This window comes from Pyxicephalus adspersus, chromosome 6 (genome assembly GCF_032062135.1).
Source record: "Pyxicephalus adspersus chromosome 6, UCB_Pads_2.0, whole genome shotgun sequence".
Classification (NCBI taxonomy): Eukaryota; Metazoa; Chordata; class Amphibia; order Anura; family Pyxicephalidae; genus Pyxicephalus; species Pyxicephalus adspersus.
In genome coordinates, this window is record NC_092863.1 from 99902014 (window position 1) to 99914300 (window position 12287).

General features: G+C 38.8%; 1 protein-coding gene across 1 annotated transcript in view; it reads left to right on the top strand.

Moving 5' to 3' along the window:
• Positions 1-12287, top strand: part of LOXHD1 (lipoxygenase homology PLAT domains 1) — a 112327-nt gene that overhangs the window by 77446 nt on the left and 22594 nt on the right. The window contains exons 30-35 of the mRNA XM_072413500.1: positions 1222-1350; positions 2585-2749; positions 3335-3516; positions 5612-5728; positions 7043-7205; positions 12062-12216. Coding sequence (XP_072269601.1) covers positions 1222-1350; positions 2585-2749; positions 3335-3516; positions 5612-5728; positions 7043-7205; positions 12062-12216 — 911 coding nt within the window. The remainder of the gene's footprint in view (positions 1-1221; positions 1351-2584; positions 2750-3334; positions 3517-5611; positions 5729-7042; positions 7206-12061; positions 12217-12287) is intronic.

Below are 12287 nucleotides of genomic sequence, written 5' to 3' on the forward strand. Positions count from 1 at the left end.
TAGCTTATTAGATTCATAAATAACTGCTGCATATGCACATTAGGCCCCTTAACAAGCATGCACTTAACATGAAAATTATATTTGATGCTAGGGCCTTTTCTCTGTACACCTCCTCTCTCGGTAGTCCCATATCCTCCTCCAGTACCATCAGTATGATGATGAGACTCAAATCTATCTGTCCACCCTTGACTTGTCTTCCTCATCCTGGATAAGGTTAACAACACTGTCATTCCTCCCTCTCCTCAGGCACGTTGTCTTGGCATCACCTTTGATTCTGCCCTCTCATTCTCCTTACCCCTCATATTCAGAACATTTCAAGGACCTGTCACTTTCACCTGCACATCAGCTCCAAAATCCGCCTCTACCTGTCCCCAGAGACCACCAAACTCCTTGTACATGCTCTTATCATCTCTCAACTGGACTACTGTAACCTCCTCCCCTCTGGTATTCCACTAACCCGACTCTCTCCTCTACAATCTATTATGAATGCTGCGGCCAGACTCATCCATTCTTCCCACCGCTCCTCTTCTGCTACATCTCTTTGTAGTTCTCTTCATTGGCTTCTATTTCACCTTAGAATTAATTTAAGCTCCTGTGCTTTGCCTTCAAATCCCTCCACAGTGTTTATCCCACTTACATTTATGACCTGGTAAAAAAATACTCCCCCTAGCCGCTCTCTTCTGCTCATTTAAATAAACTCTCAAAACCCATTTTTTCAAACTTGCCTACCCATCTTCTTCTGTCTTTTGAAACCGTCACTACTTCCTACCAATCTATATCTCTGCTCCTGTTGCTTGTTACTTCCCCCACCTCCTAAACTGTAAGCTTTTCGGGGAAGGGTCCTCTCCTCCTCCTGTGTCACTATCTGTATTTGTCTGTCATTTGCAACCCCTATTTAATGTACAGCACTTTGTAATATGTTGGCGCTATATAAATCCTGTTAATTCTTATTAATATTATTATTAATAATAATAATAATAATAATAATAACAATAATAATAATAATATTAATAACCGGTTTCTGGGGGTTTCAGTTAACCCAATTTAAAACAGATCAGCAACTTGTCTGTAGCATTTCAAAGCAGACAGAGCCCAGCAAAGATACAGAAATGGTCTTTTTCAATGTTGACTGTGCCACCATATTGAATTTGACATCCTTCATTCATCCATTTAGCCAATCATTATGTAGTATTTGACAAACTCCTTTCAACTTCTCCTTAGGTTTAATGAACCTCAAGGCATCAAAAACCAACAAGAACAAGTTTGAAAGAGGACAGACAGATGTGTTCACTGTTGAGGCTGTGGATATCGGGTCCCTCAAAAAGATCAAAATTGGTCACGATAACAAAGGTTAGAATTGAAACCTGTACTGTATTTTATACACTATGTTTAATGTTTTTGTGTGTAAAGCAGTGAAGAGGATCGATAAGAGACAGCTTGCATTTCCAAGTTGTAACACAAGAAGTTCCAATAAAACTGATGGATGTCATATACTATACTAAATATGGCTGGTTAATACCTATTGCAGGTATGTATCTGTACAGGTAGGGATAGTATCAACAGCTGCTTCAAAGGTCATTATATTTTCTTTTAGATCTGTGCAGTTCTCTAGCAGCTCACAACTCCTGCACTTTCTGGGAGCTTCTTGTCATGAAGACCAGTCACTTCTGTCCTCTTTTCTTGTGCAGGGTGACTGGTCTATTATCCACCCACTCCTGTAGTTTTCTGCAGGCAGACTATAAAGGGAGGTGCTGCTTGGCCCCACCCACAGCTCTTCTTTCTGCACAGAACACTGGTAAGCTTATCTTTAATTTCACAAGGTAATATCTGCCTTTGTAAATGTGGCAGTTGATGAATGTGTTTTTGTGTTCAGAGTTCAACTTAACATAAACTGGTGTATTTAAAAAAGTAAAAAACAAACACCTGGTCCTATCTGCTTCCTTCGTTGTCCTCCAGGCCGATATGTCCCCCGACGAGTGCTCTGACATTCCCCGGGAGTCACCGTTGACATTGGTGTGTGCAGCCGCCTCTTGGGGCGTGGCAGGAATTTTAAATTATTTTGTATTGCATTCAATACAAAATAACGGTGTTGAATGCAATACCCTGGATTTATATGTCTAAAAGCAGTACATTGTCTTTCATGAAAATTTATTTTACAGTATAATATAATAGTATAAGTATAATAAAGTTTGAAACACAAAATCATGTCAAAGTTTATTATTTAAATTTATTATTAAAATTATTTTTTTAAATGTATTACATTTATTATTTTGACATGATTTTGTGTTTAAAACTTTATTAGACTCATACTAATATATTATACTGTAAAATAAAATTTCATGAAAAACAATGTACCGCTTTTAGACAGCCCAGGAAGTTAACTCCTGCCAAAATGTCTTTTTTTCTGTTTGTGTTATAGTAGGGTAAAATAGAACCTTTATCAGGTTTTTAATTCAGTCTGTGTGCCCAGATGCATCTCAGATAAAACTGGAAGTGCTAGGCAGTCCGAATTCATTTTGTACCTTTAGTTGACTTCACATAGGTATGCAAGCTGTTATATTTGTGCTTGTGTGTCACTTTCTAGGTCCCTCTGCTGGGTGGTTTCTCGACTGGGTGGAAATTGATGCACCGTCCCTTGGACATAGGGTCAAATTCCCCTGTGGACGCTGGCTGGATAAAAGTGAAGATGATGGCACCATTGAGAGATATCTCTTCCCTTCTGAGCTGCAGACTGAAGAGTACACACCATGTATGTATATAGGGCATACATCTATCACATAGTAAACCAAAATAAAGGAGGGCAAAGGTTTAAATCTCCAGTATTGTCTGTGGTCTGCAAGCAGCTAATATTTTTCCATTATCACCTTATGATGGTTTGTTCTACATTGTGTCTCAGTGTGTAGGTAGCCATATTGGTAGAGGCAGGGCTTTGCTTCCTATGTCAGAACCTCCAACAAGGAGGACAGTGATCAGGGCAATAGTAACATCACTCCAAATTGCCTCGGATGAGCTCTCAGAGACATCAATTCCTTGGATCTCTTATTGTGGTTATACATCTAATAGACTAAACGCATAGGTGTACCTAGACACTCTCACAAGGAAGTACAGTGCTATTTTTAAGGAAAATTTGAAGACAAAAGGTAAATATTTCAGTGTACTAATTAGACACAATCAACATTTCCAAATGTTTCTGTAGGATAACAATTATTCACTTTTCAAGTTCCGATCTACTTTAGAAAATACAAACTTAAAATATGTGAAACATGCTAGTGAATAACACAGCATTCATTCATTTGTTCATATTTACTCTGTGATGTAACATGTCTCTTCCTAGTTGTGCCCTATGAGATTACAGTTTACACGAGTGACATCTTTGGAGCGGGGACAGATGCCGATGTGTTCATCGTTCTGTACGGCAGAGATGGAGTTTGTACATCACAGAAATCCCTCTGTGTAAACAAACGCGAGAGAAGAATGTACTTCGAGAGGAATTCCGTAGACCAATTCATAGTCGAGGTAAAATTTCTAAACATTGAAGCAGAAGCTTGGTCAGTATTCTTACAAGTATGTACATTACACAGTGGGGTTCTGTTTTTATAAAGAAGGTGCATCACAATAAAAAAATTGAATTATGTTCATGTAGAAAAAACAGTTCTTTACAAGATTGATGTTTCAGATTTGGGTTGGCTTAAGTGCACTGAATAAATGTAAAAGGAAGAGTGGATAACAATAAATCTCTACTGGCATGGTGGGTAAACTGCCCACCAGAGGACCAGAAAAAACTTTAGGTGTTCCCCAGTGATATGGCCTGCAAAATTAGTTTATTTTGAGCTATATAAGGGTCACAGGACACCCATCCTGCCTCTAGTGGGTCCCTGGCCCCTGGTGCCTTACAGCAATACATGCTACCATGCCAGAAAAAGTATGCATTCTGGTGTGCCCTCCTTCTCATTGTTTCTGGTGGGCCCCAGGTGCCCTCTCGGACCCTGCTTATATAAAGTTGTTTGCAATATGGGGAATGTCACTTCTACTCTTACACCACTCTTTCCAGGTTCAGCTTCATGGTGTCCATGTAGGAGATATTGACCAATGTGATTTATGTTTGTATAAATAATTATTATTGTTATTTTGCATTTAAGTTTTTATGAACTTTACATTGTTAGTTGGAAATTACTAAAGCATCTGAACTGTTCTTTGGCAGGTAAAACAGTTCTGTATGTATCCTTTTTTGCCCCCAGTTTCTTTTAAATCTTTAAGTACATGTCAGTGTGAAATGTCAGTAGCAAAGATATAGTTTATATCAAATTACCAATTCCTAAATAACATTGGTGCAAGTATAGGGGGTTGTTGTATCACAGAGAATACCTTTGCTCTCCTTACATGATGCTAAGTATCTGAGGAGTGAAAGAACATAATGGAAATAATAGGCATACGTATGAATTATTTAGTGTGTGCTGAAGGTGACTGTCAGGGATGATTGTGCCTTCAATGTAATGCCGCTTCAGCTTCCATGAGTGACAAACACAGCGGAAAGTGTCTTTTGTGCAGACCCACAACCGACCTGTAACCTGTGTCACCTTAAAACCTGACCCACAGACTGTGTACCCACTTTACTACTGCCTACGTGGTGATTGGCAAAGTCGAAATATTTGCATGATTAATTTTAGAGAAGTGTATAGTGCTTTGATTGTTTTCATGCTCTGGTTTTAAGGTCAGGTCCATCAAAAACACTTGTCATTTGATAATTTTTTAACACCATTCTCAATATTATTATTAATATAGCGCCAACATATTACGCACCGTTGTACTTTAAATAGGAGTTGCAAATGACAGACAGACGCAGACAGTGACACAGGAGGAGGAGAGGACCCTGCCCCGAAGAGCTTACAATAATATTTTCTAATTGAAATATTTTTTTTTTTCTTAAATATGTAATACTGCATAGAAATATTTTACACTTCCACTTCCAGTCATCAGGTGGAACACATGTTTTACATGCTATCTCTAACTTGTTTTTCCTGAGGAAACACCTGTTGTTTTTAGAGCTCAATAGCTCAAGATGATATTTACACATATTAGTCCATAATATCTTACGTTTCCCACTTCATTGCTTTTTAAGACAGCTTTGCAAGGAATTCCAATTAAAAATCAGCATTTAAAGTAATTATCACCTGCTGTACTTTTTCTTTAGAAACCCCATAGCCCTTGTGACAGAAGTGTATTTCTTGTATTTTGCAATAAATCTCATCTGTAGGCAAGCATTAGGCAGGCACTCCCTTGTAAACAGTACAAAAGTAAACCTCTGGGCTTACATTTCAGGTAACTGTGGCTTTAGTTTAATAAAAATCATTACTTATTTATTTTTTGTAATGTTAGCAATCAGTAACAAATCAGAATCATTATAAACTTTAACTTTTATAAATTTCTTAAAATTTAAAATGTTACATTTTAAGTATAAATGACCCAAAACATTATATTCTTTACACTGACCAGCAGCTGACCCTGTACTACAACAAAATCTTATCATGCCTCTTCACATGGTTGGCTTCACCAGAAAAGTGATCTACTTGGTGATAATTCTAAAACAATGATACTTTCTGTCTTTCTTCAGCTGGAGGACATCGGGGATGTGATTGAAAAGATACGCATTGGACATGACGGAAAAGGTATCAACTCTGGGTGGCACCTGGACAGAGTAGAAATACGACGCCTGTTACCCAATGGAAAGGTAATTGTACAACCTCTTTACTTTCTATTACACACATTAGAAACACACAATAAACATCCTGGTATGAAATTATCACATAATGTACTGTTACCCAGTCCAGCTTCTAAATTCAGTAGTATTAACTAGGACGTAGTATTTACATAGTTGGTGATATAAAATGGTTTTGTCCAATTCTATCATTAATGCCTTAATTTAAACAGGACATTTTTGCCAGATTAATTTTTCCAAATATTCAATCTTGCAGTGTTTGCAAGTTTGGGAATTACTTAAATTCAATTTAAGTTAATTTCACTGCCCCTGAATATAGTATTGTCACCAAAATTTCAGTGGAGGGTGGAGGCAATCATGGGAACACCTTTCAAGTGAAAGCATTTTTAAAAAGAAAGAATGTGGTTTTGCCATGAATTGAAGTTAAAGTTTGAATGGAAAGACCCTTACCCAAGCATGAAGTCTGTAAAGGCGGAAAGGGAAAAGGGGAAACAGTGAATTGCTCCCCCTCTCCAAAGCTTTACCAGGCCACATACTTTTCCTTAACAGTGGAGGGTACCAATGCTAAGAAAGAGGTCCTCTTTTTTGTACAATAACTTCTTCAGAAAGATGAGGATGGGTTGGGGGGTCTGGTGAAATCTGGAAGTGCAGGGCAGTGGGTAGAAAAGTCAGATCAACTGCACTGTGGCAATAGATCAGGGAAACTTTTTTGGTATTTCTGCAGAATCTGCCCAATCTTATTGAAATATTGACATATTTCACTGCTTGTGGAGTCTGTCATCTTTTTGATATTCTGCCATCTTGATTGGTCGGCTGGGAAAATTTAACTCCCGAGCAGGTGCGCATGCACACTTCAGTGATTTTTGAGAGCTGAAGGGAGCGATCAGGCAGATGAGTATGTTTTTTTGCACCAGGGATGCCTCCTGTTGCTTCTTTCAATAAAAACCTCCATGACTGCAGATTTGTAAAGAAGAGCTTTAGTTCTGCATTAAATAATAAAATGGCTTGTCAGGTCCTTGCAATTGACATTGTTGGAGGAAGTCAAAGACAAGTTTTTATGTAAATTTAAAATCTTGTGCAAATTCAGCCATCACTAATGATTGTATTTTTATTCAGTGATTAAAATGTTTTGGTAAAATCCTGAAAACACCTAATATAGCAATGAAGATGCTTACAGATCAAACTAATCCTTTATCCAGTGTAAATATCTGTTTCAGTCATAATAAAACTCTTCAGTGCAAGATATGGAAAATTGTCCTCATTGGTTTGTTACCTGTATTTAGCAGAAAATATTAACCAACTCTTTTTTCCCGAAATGTGATGCAGGGTTCACAGACTGTCACATTTCCATGTGAACGCTGGCTGGCAAAGTCTGAAGATGATGGAGAGACGATGAGGGAACTTACACCATCAGACATCTTTACAGAGAAACTCACAAAGGACGGCACTCTGAAACAGATTGAAATGGAAGTGGAAGATCCATTGGAAAGTAAGACTTTATTTAGTAGTATATCGTAATTCTGTAAATTTAATCTAGTAATCTTACTTTTTATTTTATAAATACATATTGTATATGTATCAAAAGATAAATTATGAGGTGTAAATGGCCTATAAATATAGAAGATCATTACAGGAGATGGTAAGAGACTTCAGGCATGCTAGAGGTGTTGATGGAGATTGAAACCCTTCTATAGAAAACAGTGACTGGAGGAGTGTTATATGAGACTGTTAAAGATCATTGTCATTACAACTCCTTTGCAAATTATTCATCCGACTCCTATTAATGAGCAGAAAACACCAAGTACCAAAGGGCCACATATGGTCCTCAAGCCACAGGATGGGTGACAGGGGTCAATGTAAATGAAATTAAAGTTTAAATTGTTTCAAGTTGTGTGGCAATTACTGGAACACCTGAGCTGCATACTCTTTTAGGGTCAGTGATTCAGAAGGTATTCAAGGCCAAAGATCAGAACACCAACCACGTAAGCTGTATATCATAGAACCAAGAAATATCAGTAAACAAGGTCTGCTTTAAAGTAGAGCTAAACCATAACTGGTCTGATATTTGTGAGAAGATATTACGAGTAGACAGTGACCATAATAACCACTTAAAAATAATTTTTATTGCAGTTTAACGTATGAATGTCATGGATAATTGCCTTGGACAGTTGGGTGCATCATTGCATTTGAATGCTAGCAAAGCCTGTATGACTTGCAGCCCCATTTGAGAATAAATTGTGATCAGAGTCGATAATAAGGGCAGCTTGAGAGCTCATACATCTCAATCGTACAGCGTGTCAGGAGGAATGGGCCTGTAAATTATAATCTCACTGGAAGACAGGAGCTTTTAACGGCCTCCATGCGGCTTTTTAATGCAAATGTAGTGAGGCTGTCGCAGGCCTGCAGGATTTTACAAGATCCGCACTACGGCTTTGTCCCCACCTGCCGTACTCTAGACTTGTCACCCACTGGGAGGCGGTGGGGTCAGGAAGGCTGATTTATAGCAGGGTGTCTGCTGACTTCCAGACATCCCAGCAACAAAAGTAATGCTAATGGACCACATTCAGTCTTGTTAACCTTTGTGGCTATTCAGTCTGCACCCATCTGCTGTTGACTGGCATTGCTGCACACTTAGTCCTTAGCAGCATTGTTTTATTATTCAGCTAAATTAAAGCAGTTGTACAGTTATATATATATATATATATATATATATATATATATACAGTTAGGTTCATAAATATTTGGACAGCAAATGTTTTCTAATTTTGGTTCTGTACATTACCACAATTAATTTTAAATGAAACAACTCAGATGCAGTTGAACTGCAGACTTTAAGCTTTAATTCAATGGGTTGAACAAAAAGATTGCATAAACATGAGAGGAACTAAAAGCCTTTTTTTTTTTTTACACAATCACTTCATTTCAGGGGCTCAAAGGTATTTGGACAATTGACCCAAAGGCTATTTCATGGGCTGGTGTGGGCAATTCCTTCGTTATGTTAATATCAATTAAGCAGATCAAAGGCCTGGAGTTGATTTGAGGGGCGGTGCTTGTATGTGGAAGATTTGCTGCGGTCAAAGGTCCATGCAAGTGAAACAAGCCATCCTTAAGCTGAAAAAACAGAAAACATCCATCTGAGAAATTGCTACAATATTAGAAGTTGCACAATCTACAGTTTGGTACATCATGAGAAAAAAACAAAGCACTGGTGAACTCAGCAAGGCCAAAAGACCTGGACGTCCATGGAAGACAACAGTGGTGAATGATCGTAGAATCATTTCCATGGTGAAGAGAAACTCCTTCACAACAGCCAACCAAGTGACCAACACTCTCCAGGAGGTAGGCGTATCAATTTCCAAGTCTACCATAAAGAGAAGACTGCATGAAAGTAAATACAGAGGGTGCACTGCAAGGTGCAAGCCACTCATAAGCCTCAAGAATAGAAAGGCTAGATTGGACTTTGCTAAAAAAAACATCTAAAAAAGCCAGCACAGTTCTGGAAAAACATTCTTTGGACAGATGAGACCAAGATCAACCTTTACCAGAATGATGGCAAGAAAAAAGTATGGAGAAGGCATGGAACAGCTCATGATCCAAAGCAAAGCACATCTTCTGTAAAACATGGCGGAGGCAGTGTTATGGCTTGGGCGTGCATGGCTGCCAGTGGCACTGGGACACTAGTGTTTATCCATGATGTGACACAGGATAGAAGCAGCCGAATGAATTCTGAGGTGTTCAGATATATACTTTCTGCTCAAATCCAGCTAAATGCAGTCACATTGATTGGGAGGCGTTTCATAATACAGATGGACAATGACCCGAAACATACAGCCAAAGCAACCCAGGAGTTTATTAAAGCAAAGAAGTGCAATATTCTTGAATGGCCAAGTCAGTCACGTGATCTGAACCCAATTGAGCATGCATTTGACTTGTTGAAGACTAAGCTTCGGACAGAAAGGCCCACAAACAAACAGCAACTGAAAGCCGCTGCAGTAAAGGCCTGGCAGAGCATTAAAGATAAGGAAACCCAGCATCTGGTGATGTCCATGAGTTCAAAACTACAGGCTGTCATTGCCAGCAAAGGATTTTTAACCAAGTATTAGAAACGAACATTTTATTTTCAGCTTTTTAATCTGTCCAATTACTTTTCAGCCTCTGAAATGAAGTGATTGTGTAAAAAAAAGGCTTTAGTTCCTTATATATATATATATATATATATATATATATATACGTTCAGAGCTTTGTGCATGATCTCTTCCTCACACCTACTTATATGGCCAAAAGTTTGTAGCTATATTTCCAAATGATTCTGTTTTTTTATTGATTTATTTATTTTTAATGAAGGGTATTATTAATGCTCCCGCTTATAAAGTCATTCTAGACAATTGTATACTTTCAATCCTATCAGGTAGGCCATTTTTAGAAAACATTTAAACAATGTGGATAAACAGCAGGGGTTTCTTTTGCAAATAAAAGTATATTGTGTATAAAGTGAAAGACATTAACAAAGTCACAAATTTTCTATACACCTAATGAAACAATAAATGACATTAACGGAACATAGAACCTACTCCTATACAAACATTTCCCAGGGTAAACTTCTGAATCCTCCCCACTAATGGGGTGAAGCCTGGACAGTAGAAGAAGAGGCTTGTCGAAATTCTCATGCGTTTCCCCAAAGGGCTTTCTCAGGGGTATGTTGAGACCTTAAATAATACCTGTGGAGTGAATGCTGGATTAAAGATTAGGTTGCTTATACTGAAGGTAAGAGGTAGAGTCTTGGTACCGTAGATTACCCTAGGATATGTGAGAGATATGTTCCACAAGTAAATCCTTGCTCAGTGCTCAACCCAGAAATTTTTTTAAGCCGGGTGGGAAGAAATCGTAGGTGGGTGGCAGCCCCTGTATTGTGACCAAACTCTTTAGGAACCACCCAAAAACAGCCGGGTGGGTGCTGAAAAGTGCTGGGTGGTTGCAACCTGCTAAAAGGGCCTGGGGAGAACCCTGCTTGCTTGTGCAGGGTTGTTTCAACAATAGCAGTTGTCTTGTGTTGGAACAACCCTGAACAAGTAAGGATTTACTTAACGTAACTTATGATCCATAGATTGACTGTACACACATCAGGTGATTCTCACCTACTATGAACGGTCATGCTCTTCTTGAGCAAAAATGACACATGTGCATTGGTCCCCCAATGTGCGCACTCCTATGGTGGAGCGCATAGTAGGGTACTGCTTCTCCTCCTCCCTTCCTTCTCCAGTAAACAGAACAGTGCTGTGTGTACAGACTCGTTCATTCATCTGACATCCAACTGACTACTGTAGGGGATATTAGACCTAAATTCACACAGATATCTAAATAAGAGGAGACACCCATCAATGGTTCTGCGCTCCTTTTAAAGGCTATGTACACACATGCAATAATTGTCTTTGAAAGGATCTTTTACGATCCTTTCTAAAGACAAATGATTGCACGATGCATGAAAGTTCGCTGTACATACCGCACTGTTCTGCTCCATGAAGAGTGGAGGGGGAGAACGACGGAGCGGCGCCCCCCGCTGCGTTTTCTCCCTCTTTACTCCCATTACGGTCTTTCAGACGCTGGACAACGAGTACTGTACACACGCAAGATTCTTGTCTGATATCAGCCCTGAGCCAAATACTGGACGAGAGCCATTGCACGTGTGTACCTAGCCTAAGCAATCATTGTTAAGACAGCTCCATTTACAAATATGTATAGCTTCATTACTAAACTGTTCTCCGTCTGTTTCAGCTTTGCTCAGCTTGTAGTAAATAAAGATTTTTTTATTGAGCAGTCTCTGGTGCTCAGTTTGCAGCTCCCTGGGGCCACATTCAGTCATTTGACACTTGATGTGTGGCCCTTAGTGCTTTACGTAGTTAAAAGGCTTGGGTTATAAATTTTACACTACCTTTTTTCTCTGTTGTGCTGTGTTTTCTATTCCCCACATAGATCTTACTGAGAGAAATATTAAATGTGACAAGTACTTTTTAGGGGCCTGTAGTGAGCACAAATGTAAAAGTGCAGGTTTGTAATGGGGCAATAATAGTGATTATCTCCTCCAGTCTCATAATGCTCTAAAATGTGGCTATAAATGTCTTCTAAAGCATTTTTCAGTCTTTGATAATCACTTGTAGCATTCCTGTAGCTTTTAACCATCTCCTGTTGCCTACTCGCTGATTTTAACGTATGACCCATGTTGTCAGGGGAAGTATTGGACATCTCCTACATCATGAGCATTGACCACTATTTATCTGAGTGTTCAGCAAATTGTTATACTGTCCTAAACATACAGTGCAGTGTTTTAGCGGTGCTTCTGTATTTCAGCTCACACATACAGCATTTCCGTGTACACTGGAGATATTTATGGTGCTGGAACTGATGCCAACGTGTTCATCACCATCTATGGGGACCTTGGTGACACCGGAGAGCGTAAACTCAGCAAATCTGAAACCAACAAAAACAAGTTTGAGAGAGGACAGGTTAGATCTTCTTCTATATAAATTTGTATCTTATATTGTTAGTTTTTTTTTTTTCTGATGTGGCTTTTATG